The sequence below is a fragment of the Sphaerodactylus townsendi genome, linkage group LG05 (genome assembly GCF_021028975.2).
Source record: "Sphaerodactylus townsendi isolate TG3544 linkage group LG05, MPM_Stown_v2.3, whole genome shotgun sequence".
In the NCBI taxonomy this organism is placed as follows: Eukaryota; Metazoa; Chordata; class Lepidosauria; order Squamata; family Sphaerodactylidae; genus Sphaerodactylus; species Sphaerodactylus townsendi.
The window spans coordinates 96783317-96802529 of NC_059429.1; the positions used below are offsets into that span (position 1 = coordinate 96783317).

The 19213-nt window shown below is 44.6% G+C and overlaps 1 protein-coding gene across 22 annotated transcripts in view; it reads left to right on the forward strand.

The window, feature by feature from the left end:
• Window positions 1–19213, forward strand: part of IGFN1 (immunoglobulin like and fibronectin type III domain containing 1) — a 47567-nt gene that overhangs the window by 10582 nt on the left and 17772 nt on the right. The window contains exons 3-15 of one of the 22 annotated variants that reach the window (XM_048498090.1): window positions 1021–1143; window positions 3058–3197; window positions 4576–4675; window positions 7213–7260; window positions 7423–7468; window positions 9391–9568; window positions 9898–10014; window positions 10859–11030; window positions 11519–11791; window positions 14469–17198; window positions 17262–17306; window positions 17379–18086; window positions 18195–18319. In XM_048498090.1, coding sequence (XP_048354047.1) covers window positions 1021–1143; window positions 3058–3197; window positions 4576–4675; window positions 7213–7260; window positions 7423–7468; window positions 9391–9568; window positions 9898–10014; window positions 10859–11030; window positions 11519–11791; window positions 14469–17198; window positions 17262–17306; window positions 17379–18086; window positions 18195–18319 — 4805 coding nt within the window. Of the gene's footprint in view, window positions 1–1020; window positions 1144–3057; window positions 3198–4575; window positions 4676–7212; window positions 7261–7422; window positions 7469–9390; window positions 9569–9897; window positions 10015–10858; window positions 11031–11518; window positions 11792–14468; window positions 18087–18194; window positions 18320–19213 lie in introns of all 22 variants that reach the window. The other 21 variants (XM_048498097.1, XM_048498086.1, XM_048498098.1 and 18 more) reach the window with 21 other exon arrangements.

Below are 19213 nucleotides of genomic sequence, written 5' to 3' on the forward strand. Positions count from 1 at the left end.
ATAAGGAATGGCTCTGCTGGGGTACCCTGCACCTCAGAAGGCTCAATGCTCATTTATATGAAACATTTCCATCCAAGGCTTCAGGAGGCAGCCATGGTCATGCCGTCCTGCTGCTCTCAAAAGGGCTTTGCAAGCATAAAAGCCTCCCTGTCACCGAGAAGCCCCCATAGGGCTTCACAGACTCTTCCCTGGTCATGCCCCCTGTCCTCTCCCCACTTGGACACTGGTGCCTCATTCCAGCGACGTTGATTTTCCACCAGGGTAAGTCCCCTGGGGAGGGCAAATCCACTGGTGCAGTCATGCGCCTCTCCTGCATGGATTTTATAGAAAATTTGTGGATTCATTGTGTACATGGTAATACTGGATTACATGTAAAGAATCACTTCATAGCAATTATGTGAACTATGGAAAGCTATTTGTTGTTTATTGCAAAATAACAGAACTCATTTGCTACTGTAAAGTAACAGAGCTTTTGGTATATTTTTGGTATATTTATTTTTATGCATTATATTGACATGTAGTATGAAATTTGAGATCACTGAGAGACTTATGCACAGATTGGGAATCTTTGTTTCATAGGCCCTTTCCGCACGGGCCTTATACAGCGCCCTGGGGACGGCAAAAAAATCTCCTACAGGTTTTTTTCATATTTCATAATATTATTATATTATTAGTAAAACCTCTATTTTTATAGAATCAAAGAATTGGAAGAGATCACAATGGCCATCAAGTCCAACTCCCTGCTATGTAGGAATATAAATCAAGGCACCCTTGACAGATTTTAATGCATATTTGTTTCCCAAATGCAGATAATTGTTTACATTTTTCTTATAAGGATCATGTTAGAAAATTCAGTGCACAGAATTATGTGGAAATTCAGAGCACAACAATTCTGCAGCTGCTTTTGTTTTTAAAACCTAAGAACTTGAGAAATGGGCAGCTTTGCAAAAATGAGATTTGAGCTGTCATTAACTTCTGAATAAATTTTCTTTTTCTTGATCAATATTTATTCCCCTCCAGTTCAATCTGTGAAGAAGTCTTCTGTTCCTGGGGTAACAATCACACAGTTTGTGGAGGATATTCCTAAAGGGTGTAGCACTCCTGACTTTGAACGGAAGCCAATTACCTTAACATTACAGGAAGGTAAGAATCCTGAGAAATCAGTGTGACCCTATGATTTGTTTCAGCTCTGAGACAGTAGTACATCTTTTAACAAATTTGATTTGAAAAGTCCCAGCAAATAATACATTCCATCATCTCTGGGGCAATGGCATACAGTCATTCTGAGCCCATCTGTGCTACTGCCAATACCGTGTGCCTAACAGCAAATTGGTGGGGGTCACCTTTATAACCTAGTGCAGGGGTAGGGAACCTGCGGCTCTCCAGATGTTCAGGAACTACAATTCCCATCAGCCTCTGTCAGTATGGCCAATTGGCCATGTTGGTAGGGGCTGATGGGAATTGTAGTTCCTGAACATCTGGAGAGCCGCAGGTTCCCTACCCCTGACCTAGTGGAAAAAAACCCTGCTGCTGCTTTTATTTATCCAGGGGTAGGGAACCTGCGGCTCTCCAGATGTTCAGGAACTACAATTCCCATCCATGCTGACAGAGGCTGATGGGAATTCTAGTTCCTGAACATCTGGAGAGCCGCAGGTTCCCTACCCCTGCATCTAGTTGCATTATTTGCATTATTTATAGTCTACCTTTCTCACTGATATATTCAATGTAAGTCAAATACAGTCAACAACATAGGACATCCAATAAAAAAGCAATAAGGCTATAACTTGAAAGAAAACTACTATAAGTTGATGTATAGATGGTATTTAACACCGAAAACATTGTCTAAAATGTATAAGGGATTATCAAACAAATGCTGGAGATGTCAGCAGCAGGATGGTTCTTTTTTCATATGCAGTGGACATGTAAATGGGCAAAATTGTTTTGGGATATGATTTTAAAAGAAATGCAAAAGAAAATAATAATTGAAAAAAACCTGAGGCATTTTTGTTGGGATAGATGGGGAAGGGTATTCCTGATCAACACAGAACACTTTTTATGTATATGAAAACTGCAGCAAGGATTTTATATGCATACAAATAGAGGGACAATAAAATTCCAACAAAACAAGATTGGATTTTGAAAGTCACAGAGATGGAAAGGCTGACAGCGTTTGTAAGAGAAAAGAATATGGACAATTGGAATTGGAAATCCTTTGCAGACAACTTATTGAAAACATATACAAATAGAGAAATAACAGTAGGATACAAGACTTAAATGAAAGCAGTGCATTGGACTAAAGTATTTTTATAAGGACTAAAAGTGGGAAAATGTAGATATTAACCAGAAGCATGGACCTAGGTTAGTGTGACCAGATGTCCTGCTTTTGGCGGGACAGTCCCGCTTTTAACCAATTTGTCCCACGTCCCGCGGGGTTTTTTAAATGTCCCGATTTTTGGAAGGCTGCCGCACTGCCTTCTGGGGCGCTCCAGAAACCGGGGAGCACCCCAGAAGGCAGTGCGCTCCTGTGGCCGCGTGCGCGCGCGTATGTCCCACTTTAAAAAGGTGAAAATCTGGTCACCTTAAACTAGGTTTGTGTTTGGATCAATTGTGAGGTAGCTGGAAGTCTCTCTTTATATGTGTAGGGATGTGTTGTTGTTTTTAAAATTATTATTGTATGGGGGGAGGGGAGACCAGATTTGGACTTTTCTTATATATGTTGTCTATATGTGCAAAGTAAATAAAGCTTTCAAAGCAAAAGAAACCAGAAAACAAGCAGCAATCTGAAAATGGAGCTGAAACAAAGCTTAAGTATTAACATAACATGTGAATTGATGCAGAATTACTCAGTAGGATTGTGCTTACATCAACAAACACTTCTATTCACAGAAGTATAGCCTGCTGCAATATGATGTATTTTTTCTAATTTTATTTTATTTCTTATAAAATAGTAGAGGTGGGCAAATTTTATGAAGGGAAAGTCTGTTGTTCAGTTCATTTTTTTATTATTTGAGTTTCTACATTTATTATTTAAGTTTCCCTTCTTGTTTCTTTGGCAAGGTAAAAATGCCATTTTCCGAGCAGTGGTCAAGGGGGAACCAAAACCAGAGGTGGTGTGGAAGCGCAATAATACGAGCATTGATGATCCTCAAAAATACCAGATAACATTCAGTCCTGCATCGAACGAGTTCATCTTACAGGTGAGGATTAACTACCATGACAATCAGTTTGGGGGGTCATAATTGGAGTATTGGTGCAATCTGAGAGATCCGTATTCAAATATCCACTTGTCATGAAAGTCATTTAGGATTCTGCAACTTTGTGATGGATGGATTCAGCAGGCAAGCTGGGCTGCTGGGACTATCTACAGGCAGAGCCTTGCCTATCGAATGGTGGCAGTACTCCTAATCCCTCATACCTTCCTTGGTAAAAGTCTGTGTGGAAGAAGCACAGTGTGCTCTGTGGTAGGCCATGCTATACGCTAGTGCCCTATCAAATAGGCAGGAAGTCAAACAATGTATTGCTTGCAACAGACAGGCAAGGAACAACCTGAGCCTGTATTTTAAAGCACTGAATAGTTCACAGGGTGATCTTGAACTACTCTCTCTCAGCCAAACACCCCATAAACTAGAAGTGAGAAGAACATGTACAGCACATTGAGCTACGTGAAAGGAGGATGAGATAAAAACATACTGCATTAATAATAAATAACAATCACTGTATTCCCTAGCTCTTCCAATAATTAGCACAGTAAAATATTGGGGACAAATATCTTGTGCCTTAAAAAGTAATATTGTAGGCTTTCTCTGACTTGGCTAGGTGAGGTATTGTAGCAGTTGTTTTTTGTTTTTAACAAAATGCTCCACATCTAGTTTATTAATATTGCACTTAAATTCGCTGTGGTTTTGTCTATCACTATAAAAATGCCTCTTTCAGATTATTGCAAAGCGAGATCATAAAGGAAGGGTAATATAAGTACAGTTTTAAAAAGTCCTTCCAATCATTGGGGAGGGTAGAAGTAGGGTGGGGGAGGGGGATGGAGCAAAAAAAGCCCAAAGCAAAGAATAATCCAGGTCCATTTGTTTAATCTTCCCTGCAAAGCAAAGGGAAAGGTCACTCTTTGCTAACTCTCACAAACAGCAGAAATTATGCGATGTGCCCTACAGTGAATATGAGAGGAGGAAAAGGCGTCTGTAACAGAAGCTCTGCCCTGAAGAGAATCTCCCTTCAGTGCAGAGCAGAGCATCCATGTATAATTGGCCTGAATCAAAGGACCCGAATGGCTGCAATTTCTATTTCTAAAACACTGAATAGATCAGTCATATATCTCTCAGTGTTTCATCTAGTTAGGGCCTCACAGAAGTACAGTACTGTCAATTGTTGCAGAATGGAAAGCAACCACACAGAACATAGGCATATCGTTAAAGTACTACATAGAAAACAAATCAGTGCTTCAGCTGAATCAGCCAGCTGATGATGTTACATAGTTTGTAGGAGATGTGTGCTCATTTCTCCTTAAGTTAAGCAATGGAAGACCCTAAAGTGAGACCTGCTCTGTGCCCTATTTTCTTTTTAAAGATAAACAAAATCACTGCAGATGATGCTGATTTATACCGTTGCACTGCTGTGAATGAGTATGGGGAAGCCACGTGCACTGCCGGCCTCAAGATTATACAGGGTATGTTTAAAAATCTAGCATGCTGTGATGAACTTGAGCCTCATTGGCCCTTTCTGCACAACCAAAATAAAACATTTTGAGGCAGGAAATAAAATGTTTCCTCTTGAGAATTCTGCATAGGTTTAGGCCAAAACGGTTTATTTCCAACCTCAAAACATTTTATTTGCAACCTACTCCTTAGCAATTCTTTTTCTGAAAACATTTTCACTTGCTGTGTGTAGGTTTTTAAGATGTTTGCTATGCCTCTTGGACTTCCACATTGGCTCCATTTTCCAAGCTTGCACTGGCTGTCTTGTGCTGTATTTTTTCCAGTTTTTTAATTTTATGTTGGGTGGTTGTGTCTCCATAGCTTCAAAGACACGACCCCTAAAACAAACTGAGGCAAGAGGGCAGCAGTCGGGAAATGTTTTCAATGACTTCTCCGGAAAGGGCCACAGAAGCCTGGCTGGCTTCTGGTTAAAAAAAAAATAACAGACACCATTTAGAGAGGCAGGAAACATTGTCAGGACAACCATGACTGAGGAATTTCCATGGCATGCTTAACTGGGTTAAGTTTTTCCAAACATCAATTGATAGTTTCTTTTCACTCGTAAAAGTTGTTAAATATGGATTCACTGTAGTGCAACCTAGAACATTTGCCATACTCTGTTCAGTTAATAGCATTTCTACTATTCCTGTTCAATAAAATTTCATTGTACTAACTCAGGGGTCTGCAACCTGCGGCTCTGGAGCCACATGTGGCTCTTTCAGCCTTATACTGCAGCTCCGTGTGGCCTGGAGGTCAGAGGGTAGCATGGGCGTGTCCCTCCAGCCCTCCAGAACAGCGCTGGAAGGAAAGGTGAGTTGAGGGGCTGACTCAGAGGTGGCTCCGTGCATGAGGGTGCCACTTTTTGCATCCCCTCCACTCACCTCTCCTTCCAGTGCTTCTCTGGAGGGCTGGAGGGACATGCCCATGCTGCCCTCCAACCCCTGGAGGTCAGAGGGTAGCATGGGCGTGTCCCTACAGAGCAGCTGCCATCCCCCCTCTGCACCCTGCAGCGGCCGCCATCCCCTCTCAGCCCCTGTGTCCCTCCCCAACCCCCTCTGTCCCTTCAGAGCAGCCGCCATCCCCCTCTGCCATCCCTGCAGCACTGGGCAGGCCGCGGCCGCCAACCCCCCCTCTGCCCCATGGAGCAGGCGGCTGCCTGCTCTGTCAGGCAGACGGGGTTTCTCTGCCTGGCGCCGCTGCCTCCCGCAGCGCAAGAGGCAGCAGCACCGGGCAGGCTGCAACCACCACCACCCTTCTGCCCCATGGAGGAGGCGGCTGAGGGGTTTCCCTGCCCGATGCCTCCGCCTTCCAGTGCTGGAAGGAAAGGTGAGTGGAGGGGCCAAACCAGAGGCGGTTCTGTGCAGAGCCACATCTCCGGCTCAGTAGATCTTTGGGGCTGTGGAAAACAGGTCCAAATGGCTCTTTGGGTGGTAAAGGTTGCCGACCCCTGTACTAACTGATCCTGAATAGAGTCCACTGTATAGTCCAACTTTTCCTATATGCTACTAATTCTTATGTCAAGGTTTTTCCTTTTTTTTACCTTAGAGTCTAATATAGTAAATAATAATCTGTATCCGTAGTGTTGTGTAGTGGTTAAAGTGCCTCTTTTGCCTTGAAAACCTTACTGGGTTGCCATAAGTAAGCTATGACTTGATGGCAATGAATATATAGATAAATAAAACCTTTATCCATGTGCTCCAGGGCCTAGATGTTTTGATAGAAGTTTGCCAGAAAAATCATCATTTGGGAGTGTTCTAGGACTGTGATCAGAGGATGGGGGTGGGGTGAACTTTGCCGTCATTGTAAAGGCAGGGGTATAAAAGCCCAATTGACAGAGACAGTTAAGTCTAGGAGACAGACCACCAGAAGAAATAGGGAAGAGAGTGAAGTGAAGCTCCTTACAACACCTTTTTCTCAGCCCCAGGATACGTTTATCTTTTTTTTTTAATGCTGGACTTGATTGAGACCCATTGAATTCTTTAACTGAATGTAAACTCAAGGGCAAATTACTTTAGTTTATTCTGAATAGGCAACCTTATTCATTCACTGGTCAGATTTTGTGATAATTTTTGTCATGGAGACCATGATCTGCTAACATGTAAACATCTGGAAAAACATGCCCTATTAAGTTACTATTGTAACATTTTTGTCCTGAAAATAATGTCCCCAGCCAAGACCCACATTTGTTGGCCAACAAAGGAATTTCCATGAGACAGTTAAGTTTGTATTACCCCATTGTAATGTTATGCTTTCAATTTACTTTTGATTGAAAACATAGATGAGATCCCAGATGATCCAGCACAAAAGGAAGAATGCTTCTCTGGCTAAAATCTGCATATGCGCAAACTGTACACTTAATTCCTCTGGATTCTGTGAGGTTTGAGTATGCTTAACTTCTAGATTGGAGCATATGTCAGTTCTTAGGAAAGGTAATTCTACAGCTTTGTTGCTAATTAAAGCTCTCTCTCTCACCCCTACCTTCTTTCTTTCTTCACTCACAACCCATCAGTTGGATTTAAGAAGAAAACAAAGGAGGCATCTTCTGCACGTCAGGGAGGTAAATACACAGCCAAATAGACTTATGTGATTTTAGCCTAGAGGCCCATAAACCAGAACTTGGGAAGTCACTTGGCAATATGCTGACTTTCCTAAAGCTCTTGTACTCCAAGCGTGGTCACTCCTGCTATAACTGCATACCAATTTTTGAAATCTCTTGCAGACCTGAAGAAAGAGATTCAGGATTTCAGAAAAACACTAAAGAAACGGTGAGTGGTTCCAAGAATGGATTGATAGAAAAGACATTTATCTTTTGTGCTGGCAATAAAGAAAGCAAGCAAAAGCAGCACTTTCAAGGGCAATTTTCTATTTAGCTCTCTTGCTCAATTTCAGGGCAGAAGTTATGATTCTCCCCATTTCTTTTCATTGTAGAGAATAAAGTTATACAGAGAATTTATCTGCTACTCATTGGCCGATTACACATGGCGAGGCTCCCGTGACTTCAAAGAGAATTGGCGGGGGAGTCTTTGTTTCAGGGCATGTTCGACATTATTACCCACTGCCTTGTTTGCAGTGGGGCAGGCATTACCCATCAGCTGGCTTTTTGTTTGCATCAGGGTGGGGGGGAATGATGCTTCACAGGTTTTCTGTTGCACGTGCATATTTTAATTTTTGATATAATCTTTAATTTTTATCTTTTATCTCATCAGTAGATTGATATATCAATCAATCAATTCACTGATAGATCAATATATCAACATAAAAAAAGAACGATTAAAAAAGTATGGAATACAGCATCTGTACACTTTGCCCAAACAGTGATTGTCTTTTGTGGTGGGAAATGAGGGGGGAGTAACGGCAGCATGCAAACTGCAAAACTGCAGAAGAACAATGTGAACTGTCGCTTGCCAAGCTCCTCAGGTTCACAATCATTTGTCTCCCTATGTCAAGGGACACTTGACTCCCAAGTGTCAAGACTGACAGGGTTTTCCCAGTGTGGTCTGGAATCACTAATTGCTTGTGTATAAAACTTCGAGACCACAGACGTCCCAGTTTGTTGATCAAATGAAGGGGCAAATCAGGTGTTTGATCTGATTAATTAGTCTTATTACTTTTACATTGTTTAAATGTTAGTATTGATTTGTCCATCAATATGGATATCAATATGGTTATTTAATTTTAAAAAGTTTAAAGATCCAAAGATATGCAGAAGCGGGGAGAATATGGGCAATAGAAATGATATGGCAGGACAAGAAACGAGAAGTAGTTGGTAACAGGAAGGAGTGCAAAGAGTGCAAAGCAGAATGAGGGAGTGGGAGGATAAGGCTAGGCAGGCTAGCTGTGGGCAGAGGGAAGAGGTCCGGGGCAAAGCTGTGCCCACTGCAAATCTTTCCTGCTCTGGCAGTGAAGCAAAATTTAAATCATGCTATAAGTGGATTTGCTTGCTTCAGAAGGAGTGGAAAGTGAAAGTGGGGCTAGAGGAAATCCATCTATACAAAAAATCTTGCTGCAGCAGACATTCATCTCCACCATGCAGCAACACCTTGTACGTAAGCAGCCATTTACAATAAACTTGTACTTCCAGAAGCCCCAGGATCAGCCTGAGGGAGCTTGCTATTAATATTCTCAGCAGTATGATTCCTTGGCAATTTTGCTTTGCAGGTTCTTATATCCTCACCCTTCTAAATGTAAACTCTTGTACTCAATGACAACTTGTACACAGCAGAGAATAATGTGATTGTTTAGATTTCTTAAACTAGAATAGAATATTATATTCTGGAATACTGTCTAGAATATTGTATACTCAGGTAGATTTAAAATATTTCTTTGGATAAATGTTTAGTCATTATTTAATGATCCAAACAGCAGAAAAGCCCAATTTCCTTTCTGCATGAGGAGTTCTGGTGCTGAGTTATATTATTTCTGGAAGCAAAAGTATAATAATTGAAAATTTCCACCAACTGATTGCAACTTTGCCAAGTGCAGCTGTGACTAAATTTGATGTGCAGTGTGTTTTTGTGGAGAATGCTCTGGACGATGATGAGATGCCATATTTTAAAATAAGTATGAAGTTTAATTTTAAAAAAATATGGGTTTAAGTCAAATTCCACAAAGAAGCTGAGATTAGGAAAAGAGGCCTCTTGCCACCCCTATTCAATCTGGGCTTCTCTTTTTATGGCTATCCCCACAGAGCACCTTCGGTTCTTCCAAAGAAGGAACTTGACTCGGAACAAGTCTGGCAATTGTTGCTTCATGCGGATAAGAAAGATTATGAGAGAATTTGCTTGAAATATGGCATTGTTGATTTCCGTGGGATGCTGAGGAAGCTTCAGGAGATGAAGAAGGAGAGAGAAGACAAACAAGCCCAGGTAAGGCCATTGCTGCTGCACCAGTGCAGAGGTAAACCAATCCAAAGGCGGTTTCCATGTCTGTGTCAAAATTATGAACAGGCATGGAGTGAACATTTGCACGGGACTCTAGAGATCTCCATCTGGCACCACATCAGTGCCACAGAAGAAAAGTAAGCTGTGAAAAGGAAAGTGGTAAACATGTCCAAAGACTGTGAAAACTACTGATCCTGCTTGTTGCTCCTGCTGTAGAGGTTTGTTGGTGCTTCAAAATGGCCTCAGTCCATGTAGCAGAACTTCTTTCTTTGAGAGGCCCTTAATGTCTTGGATCTTCTCCTTGTTCTTTACAGTATATCTCCAGTATCACAAACCTGAAGCATGTCAGAGTCAATGAGGAAAAAGGAAATGCTTCATTTGATCTAGAGATGGAACTGAAAAATCCAGAAAGCAGAATTTACCTGTACAAGGTAAAGAAGGAAAAAGTGAACTGGGAAATGGTTAGGGCTTAGTGGTAGAGAACTTGCATGCAGAAGGTCCCAGGTCTAGCCACTGGCATCACTCATTGAAGGATATAATGCAGCACATGTTGGGAAAAACTTTTATCTGCTTTAATCCTGGAGATCTGCTTTAAGCCAGAATAGACCATATTAAGGTATATGGACCTATAAATTAAGTTAGTATAAGGCATGCTTCATATACAACCAGATATGGCAGGATATGTCAGTCCTGCTTGCCAGGTAAAATCTTAATCTGAAGTACTTCTCTGGGTACCTCCATCTACGGAACTGCAGTAGGTGGTAGCCTGCAGTGGTGCCCTCTGTGGAATGCTCTCTCTGTAAGAAAGTTTGTGTATTCCAGTATCCTCCTCCACTTTCTGTTTCTTGTTTTCCTCTTTTCTTCTTTCCCCATGGTTTCAGTTTTTCCAAAAAAAAATGTAGATATGCTGACTGGTAAGAGGTAAAAGTCTGAGGTTTTATTTGATACAAAAAAGGGAAGAAATAATTGAAAGACTAAAGAAATCTGCGTTGAATTTAGCAAGTGATACTATTTCTTTTCACAGCAACAAGCAGGTACTGAATTACTTTCAAGGTCCATGCAGTAGATATCTTACTCAACCCTCTTTTCAGTAATTGAGGGTAGAGTTTGGTTATAGTACAATCAAAGTTTCCAGAACCAGTGCTAAAAGATATTGTTGGTGAAACATCACAGATGCAAATGTTTACAAGGATAATTTTTGGTCCTGAGTTGTTCTAAATTGCTTGACTGTACAATTATCTATTCACCTTCCAGTAAGCTTCTTCCCTCTTTCAGGATGGCCAGATGATCCATTTTGGATTTGACAGTGACAATGCGAAGCATTGCCTCAGGAAGGTTGGCAGGAAGTACAATTTCATCATCAACAATGTGCAGCCAGAAGATGCTGGCGTGTATCAGATCAAAGTGGAGGATGTTGATATCTTCTCAACTGAGCTAGAAGAAGAAAGTAAGGTGTCAGGCCTCATGACCAGGGTTATAACTTGCAAAGAAAGAATTATGTTCTCAGTTTGCACAAGGTGGAAGCAAAATTAAAATGGGTGTTTGGGGGGGATGAAATTGCATCGTTAAATGTCATATAAAGTTGTACTTTTTAATTTACTTAAAACAAGTAATCTGTGCATCGTTAAATATCATATAAAGTTGTACTTCATTAAATCATCATTAAATGCCATATAAAGTTGTACTTTTTAATTTACTTAAAACAAGTAATGTGTGCAGACAATGAATACATACTTTCAATTGCATATAGTACATGTATCAAGGACATAGGGATGTCATATATACTTACTGTAATTTTGAAAAGTAGATAGTATCCACACCATAGAAAGGAACATGTCTATGTTCCATCTAGGTGTATTTCCTCCAAAAGATTAGAGCAGCCTCCCAGGTCAAAATCTGTTATGTGACTATTTACCTCTGATTTTTGTATTCCAGCCATTCCAATGAGTTTCCGCAATCCTCTTGGTGACGTGAGATGCCATGAGCAAGGAAATGCAGTCTTTCAATGCACCCTCTATGATGCCTGCTTTGATGCTGTGTGGTTACACAAAAATTGCCGCCTGCAGCCAAGTGACAAATATGATATCTCTGTCTCAGATGATGGCCTGACTCACCGTCTGCTCATCAAAAACACAGAGCTCTCTGACAAAGGGACTTACACTATTGACGTAGGAAGCCGCTCTTCAAGTGCCTGGCTTGAGATTGAATGTGAGTGGCAATCTAGTCTTAATCTTGCAATGCAATGGAATGCAATGTAATCTACTAGTGTAACTCTTTGCCCTCCAAAGAGCAAACGATCGGTGAAAGCCTCTATGGTTAATCCAAATCCTCTTCTGTTTTATGAGTGCCACTATTGAACACTTAGATAGACATGTGCAAGGGCTTGAAAAGGATGCTCACAAAATGTTTGCATACAACACAGGTTTTTGGCCTCCCTTGCTATTTCTCCAGGTCACAAGCCTTACCTTTGTAATGGCCTGGTCCTGAGGCTGTGGTGGAGGCAGCCATCCACTGGGGCAACAGTAGTGCTCCCGGACCATTTCCTAAGGGGATATTTCAGAGGTCAGGGACCATGCAAATACTCCTACAGCAACCAGGCCTTTGTTCCCAGCAATGGCACCATCATACCCAGCAGATCTCCCAAGGGTCCAGTGGAACAAACGAACTATAGGGAAGGATTTCATGGCTGGATTCAACTGGTTCTGGTGGGTTTTCAGGACTGTGTGGCCGTGGTCTGGTGGATCTTGTTCCTAACGTTTCGCCTGCCTCTGTGGCTGGCATCTTCAGAGGTGTATCACAGAGGGAACCAACCATAGGGAGTTTTCCCCAAAGACACATGAAGAGAGAACATAGAGGTAGACTCATGTAGTGCCAGCCAAAACCTGTGATCCCTTCCCCACCCCTTTAAATATGTCAGATTCTGCCAAGCAGAAGAGAGGCAGCAACATAAAGAGGGACCCTCACCACCTAGCACACCATCATCAAAAGCATGCCTGCACCCCTGGGTTTGTCTGGGCCCAGACTACCATGTGATGTCCCCAAAACATAGGGCCAGCCACAGGCACAAGCTCATTGGCCATGTTGGTGAGCCCATCCCCGGGGCAGCTCCTGGGGATTCCACTCACTCATGGAGTGGGAATGGTGGCCACAGGGTCAGGAGCCTCCATGCAGCCAAGGAGCACAGCCAGCATGTCTGTCAGTAGCCCTCAGTGCATGCCTGCTGCCTGCCCATGCCCTCAGTGACAACCACCAGTCAGTCAAGGTGATCAGTAGCCATCCCCTGAACCTCTGCAAAGCCATCCAGGCACTGCTGTATCTGGAATACAGCATCCCTCCACTCATGCCTGATCTCCAGCCGCTCCTTTCATGAGCTGTGGGCCATGCATTGTTTCTGAGTCCCCAGTCTTCCCAGGGACCACACCAGCCACCTCATCAAAGGCCAGACCAGGAGGCAGCAGATATACACTAGCCATCCCATCTAAGGATGTGGCATGCAGCTTGCTGCACAGCTCAGCCGGACCCAGGAAATCCCCATGCTCAAGGTCCAGAAGATGATCAATCAATGCTCATCTCCATGTGGTGAAGGTGTGAAGATGCTCCTTAATACTGGTGGAGATGATCAGAACATCTGGTGGTAGCAACACAGAACAGCACATTTGTTAGTATAACTTGGTCATACAGTACATGGGCCTACTGCCAGGCCCTGCTCCTATGGGCACCTTACCTCCATCCTTATCCATCCAGCTGGCAACCATGCTGCATGACTATGAGCACTTCCTCACAGAGGAGACTGAGCTGGTCTCATTGATTCTGGATTCATTGCCTTTGCAGATTCCCAAATGTTGAGGGGGCTATGGATTGCCCCCAGATAGCACTCTTAGTCTATGGGGATGAACTGTATGTTTACTGCAGCCACCACTGCTTCTACAGCATGAATGTACAGTCCATCCACAGCCATCAGGTCAGGACATTGTTCCCTGGGAGCATGTAAACTGTACATATCTTTCCTGCATCAGGCCTCAACTATCCCTAGAAGCCTGGCCCAAGAACAGGGTTGGAACCAGTGAGCCAGTGGGTTGTGTACCCATTACCCATGTGAGTTTGGGCTGCCACTGTTAAGCAAGATGATAAGTCCCATAGTCACACAGCCAGCTCACATAGCGCCATGCTACATGACTTAGCATTTGGCTTGCTCATTCATAGCCTGCGGTTTATATTGGCCTCAGCACAGGGGGTGAGGGTTTGACTAGGGGCCAACAGGTGTCAGCTACACTGTCCCTCAGCTTCCTGGTATGTCACGCTTTGCTTTTCCTGGACTCATTGGGCACCTATGGGCTATGCAGAAGTTTTTTGCAGGTATAGTTCTGGTTGTTCCCAGGGTGGAGCACCTTAACGAGCTAACAACTGCTATGCTTCATGGCCTGCTCCTTTCCCTTTGGGGCAGTGGGCTGTACCCATGGTGCCCTGTGGGGATCCACTGCATTGCAACATTTGCATCCAACCTTCACACAGTGCTGATGGGTTGCTCTGCCAGGATGTCTTTGAGTTGTACCAGTGTAAAAGATGGTCAGTTCCCTGTGTCAGTTCCTCCCCCCCCCCCCAAAACTCAAGCTTGTGCTTTAAAATTGTGAAGTAATGCCATGGGGGGTGTTCTTTAATCAGAAGACAGTTTCCTTCCTCCAAATTACTTTTTCAATTTTATCCAGCATGACTTTTAGCCATAGCAGATGGAAACCACAATTTATGCACTCTCTAGAACTGAATCAGACTTCCTGTTTTAAGGTTTACTTTATTCATTCTTATTCCAAAGTAATTGTCTTGCATTAAAATCCATTTTGCCCCTCTCGATGTTTTCCATTGATCAGAAACATATATTTTAACACAGCTGCCAAAGGAAAGAGAAAACAGGCTGAAAGTGACAGTGACAAAGCTGGATGGAAGAACAAGCTGCTAGAAGATGGTGCTAAAAAACTTCGTCAAGGAGAAGGACACGAAGACCAAGATTCTCATTCAGACTTCAGCATGGGCAAAGATGGCCAGTATAGAGATGGCCAAGATGGCAGTGGAGAATTTCATGGTTTTTTGGGAAAAGATGGATCTCTGGAAAGAGAAGGGAAGATGGGACAGTTTTCTGGAATAAGAGGAAATATGGCAGAGGGGAATCAGTTTTCTGGATTTGCAGGGGACAGTAGTGGAGTCATGGGATTTGATCAGAACTCTATGTTACATGGAAGTGGTGTTAGTGGCGGTCCTGGTGGTTTGGTTAGCATGGGAGCATTGACTGGTAAGGATAATATGCTCGGTGGTATACCTTCGGATACTGTGTTTGGAACTGTAGGTGGACTGCATGCTGTACAGGGACAAGGTTCCATGCTGAATGGAGCCAGTATTGGTGGTTCGGCAGGTGGAACAGATCTAGAAGGGTTTAATTACAATAAGGGAGTACTACATGGGCCTGGTGTGATGCTTGGTGATGTTGGAGGTCTTCATGATAAGGATGTTGCAGCTGGGCTGTATGGCAAAGATGGTGTGCTAAGTGGAGTAGGAGGTGGTGGAATTGAAGGCATAGCTGGGCTGCATGGCCAAACTGGCTTGCTACATGGAGCAGGTGCTGGTGGACCTGGTGGACCTGGAGGCATAGCTGGGCTGTATGGCAAAGATGGTATGCTAGGTGGAGCAGGTGCTGGTGGACCTGGAGGAGCAGGATGTGCAGCTGGGCTATATGGCAAAGATGGTATGCTAGGTGGAGTAGGTGCTGGTGGAATTGAAGGCATAGCTGGGCTGTATGGCCAAAATGGCATGCTAGGTGGAGCAATGGCTGTTGGTCCTGGTGGAGCTGGAGGCATAGCTGGGCTGTATGGCAAAGATGGTGTGCTAGGTGGACAAGGTGTTGGTGGACCTGGAGGTACTGGAGGGGTAGCTGGGCTGTATGGCAAAGATGGGATGCTAATTGGAGCAGGTGCTGGTGGACCTGGAGGTGTAGCTGGGCTGTATGGCAAAGATGGGGTGCTAGGTGGAGCAGGTGCTGGTGGACCTGGAGGAGCTGGAGGCATAGCTGGGCTATATGGCAAAGATGGTATGCTAGGTGGAGCAGGTGCTGTTCGTCCTGGTGGAGCTGGAGGCGTATCTGGGCTGTATGGCAAAGATGGCATGCTAATTGGAGCAGGTGCTGGTGAACCTGGAGGGGCTGGAGGAATAGCTGGGCTGTATGGCATAGATGGTATACTAGGTGGAGCAGGTGCTGGTGGACCTGGAGGAGCTGGAGGCATATCTGGGCTGTATGGCAAAGATGGCACACTAATTGGAGCAGGTGCTGGTGGACCTGGAGGTGCTAGAGGAGTAGCTGGGCTGTATGACAAAGATGGTGTGCTAAGTGGAGTAGGTACTGTTGGAGCTGGAGGCGTATCTGGGCTGTATGGCCAAAATGGCATGCTAGGTGGAGCCGGTGCTGTTGGTCCTGGTGGAGCTGGAGGTGTCTCTGGGCTGTATGGCAAAGATGGCACGCTAATTGGAGCAGGTGCTGGTGGACCTGGAGGCGCTGTAGGAGTAGCTGGGCTGTATGGCATAGATGGTATGCTAAATGGAGCAGGTGCTGGTGGAGCTGGAGGTGCAGGAGGAGTAGCTGGGCTGTATGGCAAAGATGGTATGCTAGGTGGAGCAGGTGCTGGTGGAGCTGGAGGAGCTGGAGGTGTAGCTGGGCTGTATGGCAAAGATGGCATGCTAATTGGAGCAGGTGCTGGTGGACCTGGAGGTGCTGGAGGAGTAGCTGGACTGTATGGCAAAGATGGCATGCTAATTGGAGCAGGTGCTGGTGGACCTGGAGGTGCTGGAGGAGTAGCTGGGCTGTATGGCAAAGATGGTACGCTAAGTGGAGTAGGTGCTGGTGGACCTGGAGGAGCTGGGGGAGTAGCTGGGCTGTATGGCAAAGAGGGTATGCTAGGTGGAGCAGGTGCTGGTGGACCTGGAGGAGCTGGAGGCGTAGCTGGGCTGTATGGCAAAGATGGCATGCTAATTGGAGCAGGTGCTGGTGGACCTGGAGGAGCTGGAGGAATAGCTGGGCTGTATGGCAAAGATGGCACACTAAATGGAGCAGGTGCTGGTGGACCTGGAGGAGCTGGAGGAGAAGCTGGGCTGTATGGTAAAGATGGTATGCTAGGTGGAGCAGGTGCTGGTGGACCTGGAGGAGCTGGAGGCATAGCTGGGCTATATGGCAAAGATGGTATGCTAGGTGGAGCAGGTGCTGGAGGAGCTGGTGGCGGAGTTGGGCTGTATGGCAAAGATGGTACACTAGGTGGAGTAGGTGCTGGTGGACCTGGAGGAGCTGGAGGTATAGCTGGGCTATATGGCAAAGATGGTCTGCTAGGTGGAGCAGGTGCTGGTGGACCTGGAGGAGCTGGTGGTGGAGTTGGGCTGTATGGCAAAGATGGTACACTAGGTGGAGTAGGTGCTGGTGGACCTGGCGGAGCTGGAGGCAGAGCTGGGCTGTCTGGCAAAGATGGTATGCTAGATGGAGAAGGTGCTGGTGGAACTGGAGGAGCTGGAGGTATGGCTGGGCTATATGGCAAAGATGGTATGCTAGGTGGAGCAGGTGCTGGTGGACCTGGAGGAGCTGGAGGTGTAGCTGGGCTGTATGGCAAAGATGGCATGCTAATTGGAGCAGGTGCTGGTGGACCTGGAGGTGCTGGAGGAGTAGCTGGGCTGTATGGCAAAGATGGTACGCTAGGTGAAGTAGGTGCTGGTGGACCTGGCGGAGCTGGAGGCAGAGCTGGGTTGTATGGCAAAGATGGTATGGTAGGTGGAGCAGGTGCTGGTGGACCTGGAGGAGCTGGAGGTGTAGCTGGGCTGTATGGCAAAGATGGTGCACTAGGTGGAGTAGGTTCTGGTGGAGCTGGAGGAGCTGGAGGCGTAGCTGGGCTGTATGGCAAAGATGGCACGCTAATTGGACCAGGTGCTGGTGGACCTGGAAGAGCTGGAGGTGTAGCTGGGTTGTATGGCAAAGATGGTATGCCAGGTGGAATAGGTGTTGGTGGACCTGGAGATGCTGGAATTGCAGGTGGACTTCATTGTAAAGATGGTATGTTACCTGGTACAGATCATTTTGGAGACAGTGGTGCTGGGGATATGCAAGGATTATATACCAAGAATGGTATGCAAAGTTCAGCAGGCTTTGATGGTGCTGGTAATATTAGTGGTCTTCATGGCAAAGATGGTAGGCCTGCTGGAGCTGGTATTGTTGGATTTGGTGAAGGAGTGATAGGTGACCCCTATGGTATGGAGGGTAGACTAGGTGGTATTGGTGCAGGAGTTAGCGGCATTGACTGGTCACTCTCAGGTGTACCTGGTGAAGACTTCCAGAATTACAATCAGCTGTCTGGAGTCCAAGCTGGTGACAGAAGAAGACAGCTGTCTGACACTGATGCCAGTGGACTTATTTCTGCTGATATCTCAAGAACCAGAGACAGGAAAGGAAGAGGAGGAAGTCTACTTGAAGAGGATATGAGAGGTGTGTACATAAATCTTTTGTTAAAATATTTTAATGTATACCTGTAACATCTGATGCAAAACAAATGTCTTTACAAAATGAACTCTTGTGTCTGCATTGCTTGTTTAGAACCACACTGCCGTTTCACAGAAGGTTTATTTGATATCCATGCTGAGAAAGGAAAATCAGCTGTCTTATCATGCAGCCTCAACAATGACCAGCTGGAGGGAACCTGGTTGAAAGATGGCTTCGAGGTACGTCATGCTGAGAGCCAGGATGGTGTATTGGTTATATGCACCAGACTCTAATCTGGAGAACCAGATTGAGTGGCGGATTCTAAACTGGTGAACTGGGTTAACTTCCCTGCTCTTCTGCATGAAACCTGCTGGGTGACCTTTGGCTAGTCAGTTTTCTCAGAACTCTCTCAGAACCCCATGTATCGGTTGTGAGGAGAGGAAAGCAAGGTGATTGTAAGCTGTTTTGGGACTCCTTAAAATTAGAGAAAAATAGGGTATAAAAACCAAAATAGGGTATAAAAACCAAAATTAAGTATTTGGGTGCTGTGTGGCCGTGTTCTAGCAGCATTCTCTCCTGACGTTTCGCCTGCATCTGTGGCTGGCATCTTCAGAGATCCTCTGAAGATGCCAGCCACAGATGCAGGCAAAACGTCAGGAGAGAATGCTGCTAGAACACGGCCATACAGCCCGGAAACCACACAGCACCCAAGTGATCCCGGCCGTGAAAGCCTTCGACAATACAAAATTAAGTAATTAGTAGAGTATTTCAAGAAAAAATAAGACAAGCTGAAGTAAACACACAAGAGAAGATAAAAAAGAAAGTGCAAAAAGTAAGGTAGAAGATATCAATAGGACTATCAGAAATCAAAAGAAGTATACAAGAAAATTAAAGAAAAGAAGGAAACTGAATTGCACCTAGAAAGGGAAGAAAATATGGAACAAAAGCTTGAAATCTTGGAAGTGAAGTACAGAAGTAATAATCTACAATTTAGAGGAATCTCAGAAGCTCTTGGGAGGACAAGCTCAAGTAATAATATTACATTGTGTGTAACAGACTTCCCTCTGTGATACACCTCTGAAGATGCCAGCCATAGATGCGGGCAAAAATCCACCAGAATCAGTTCATGAAAA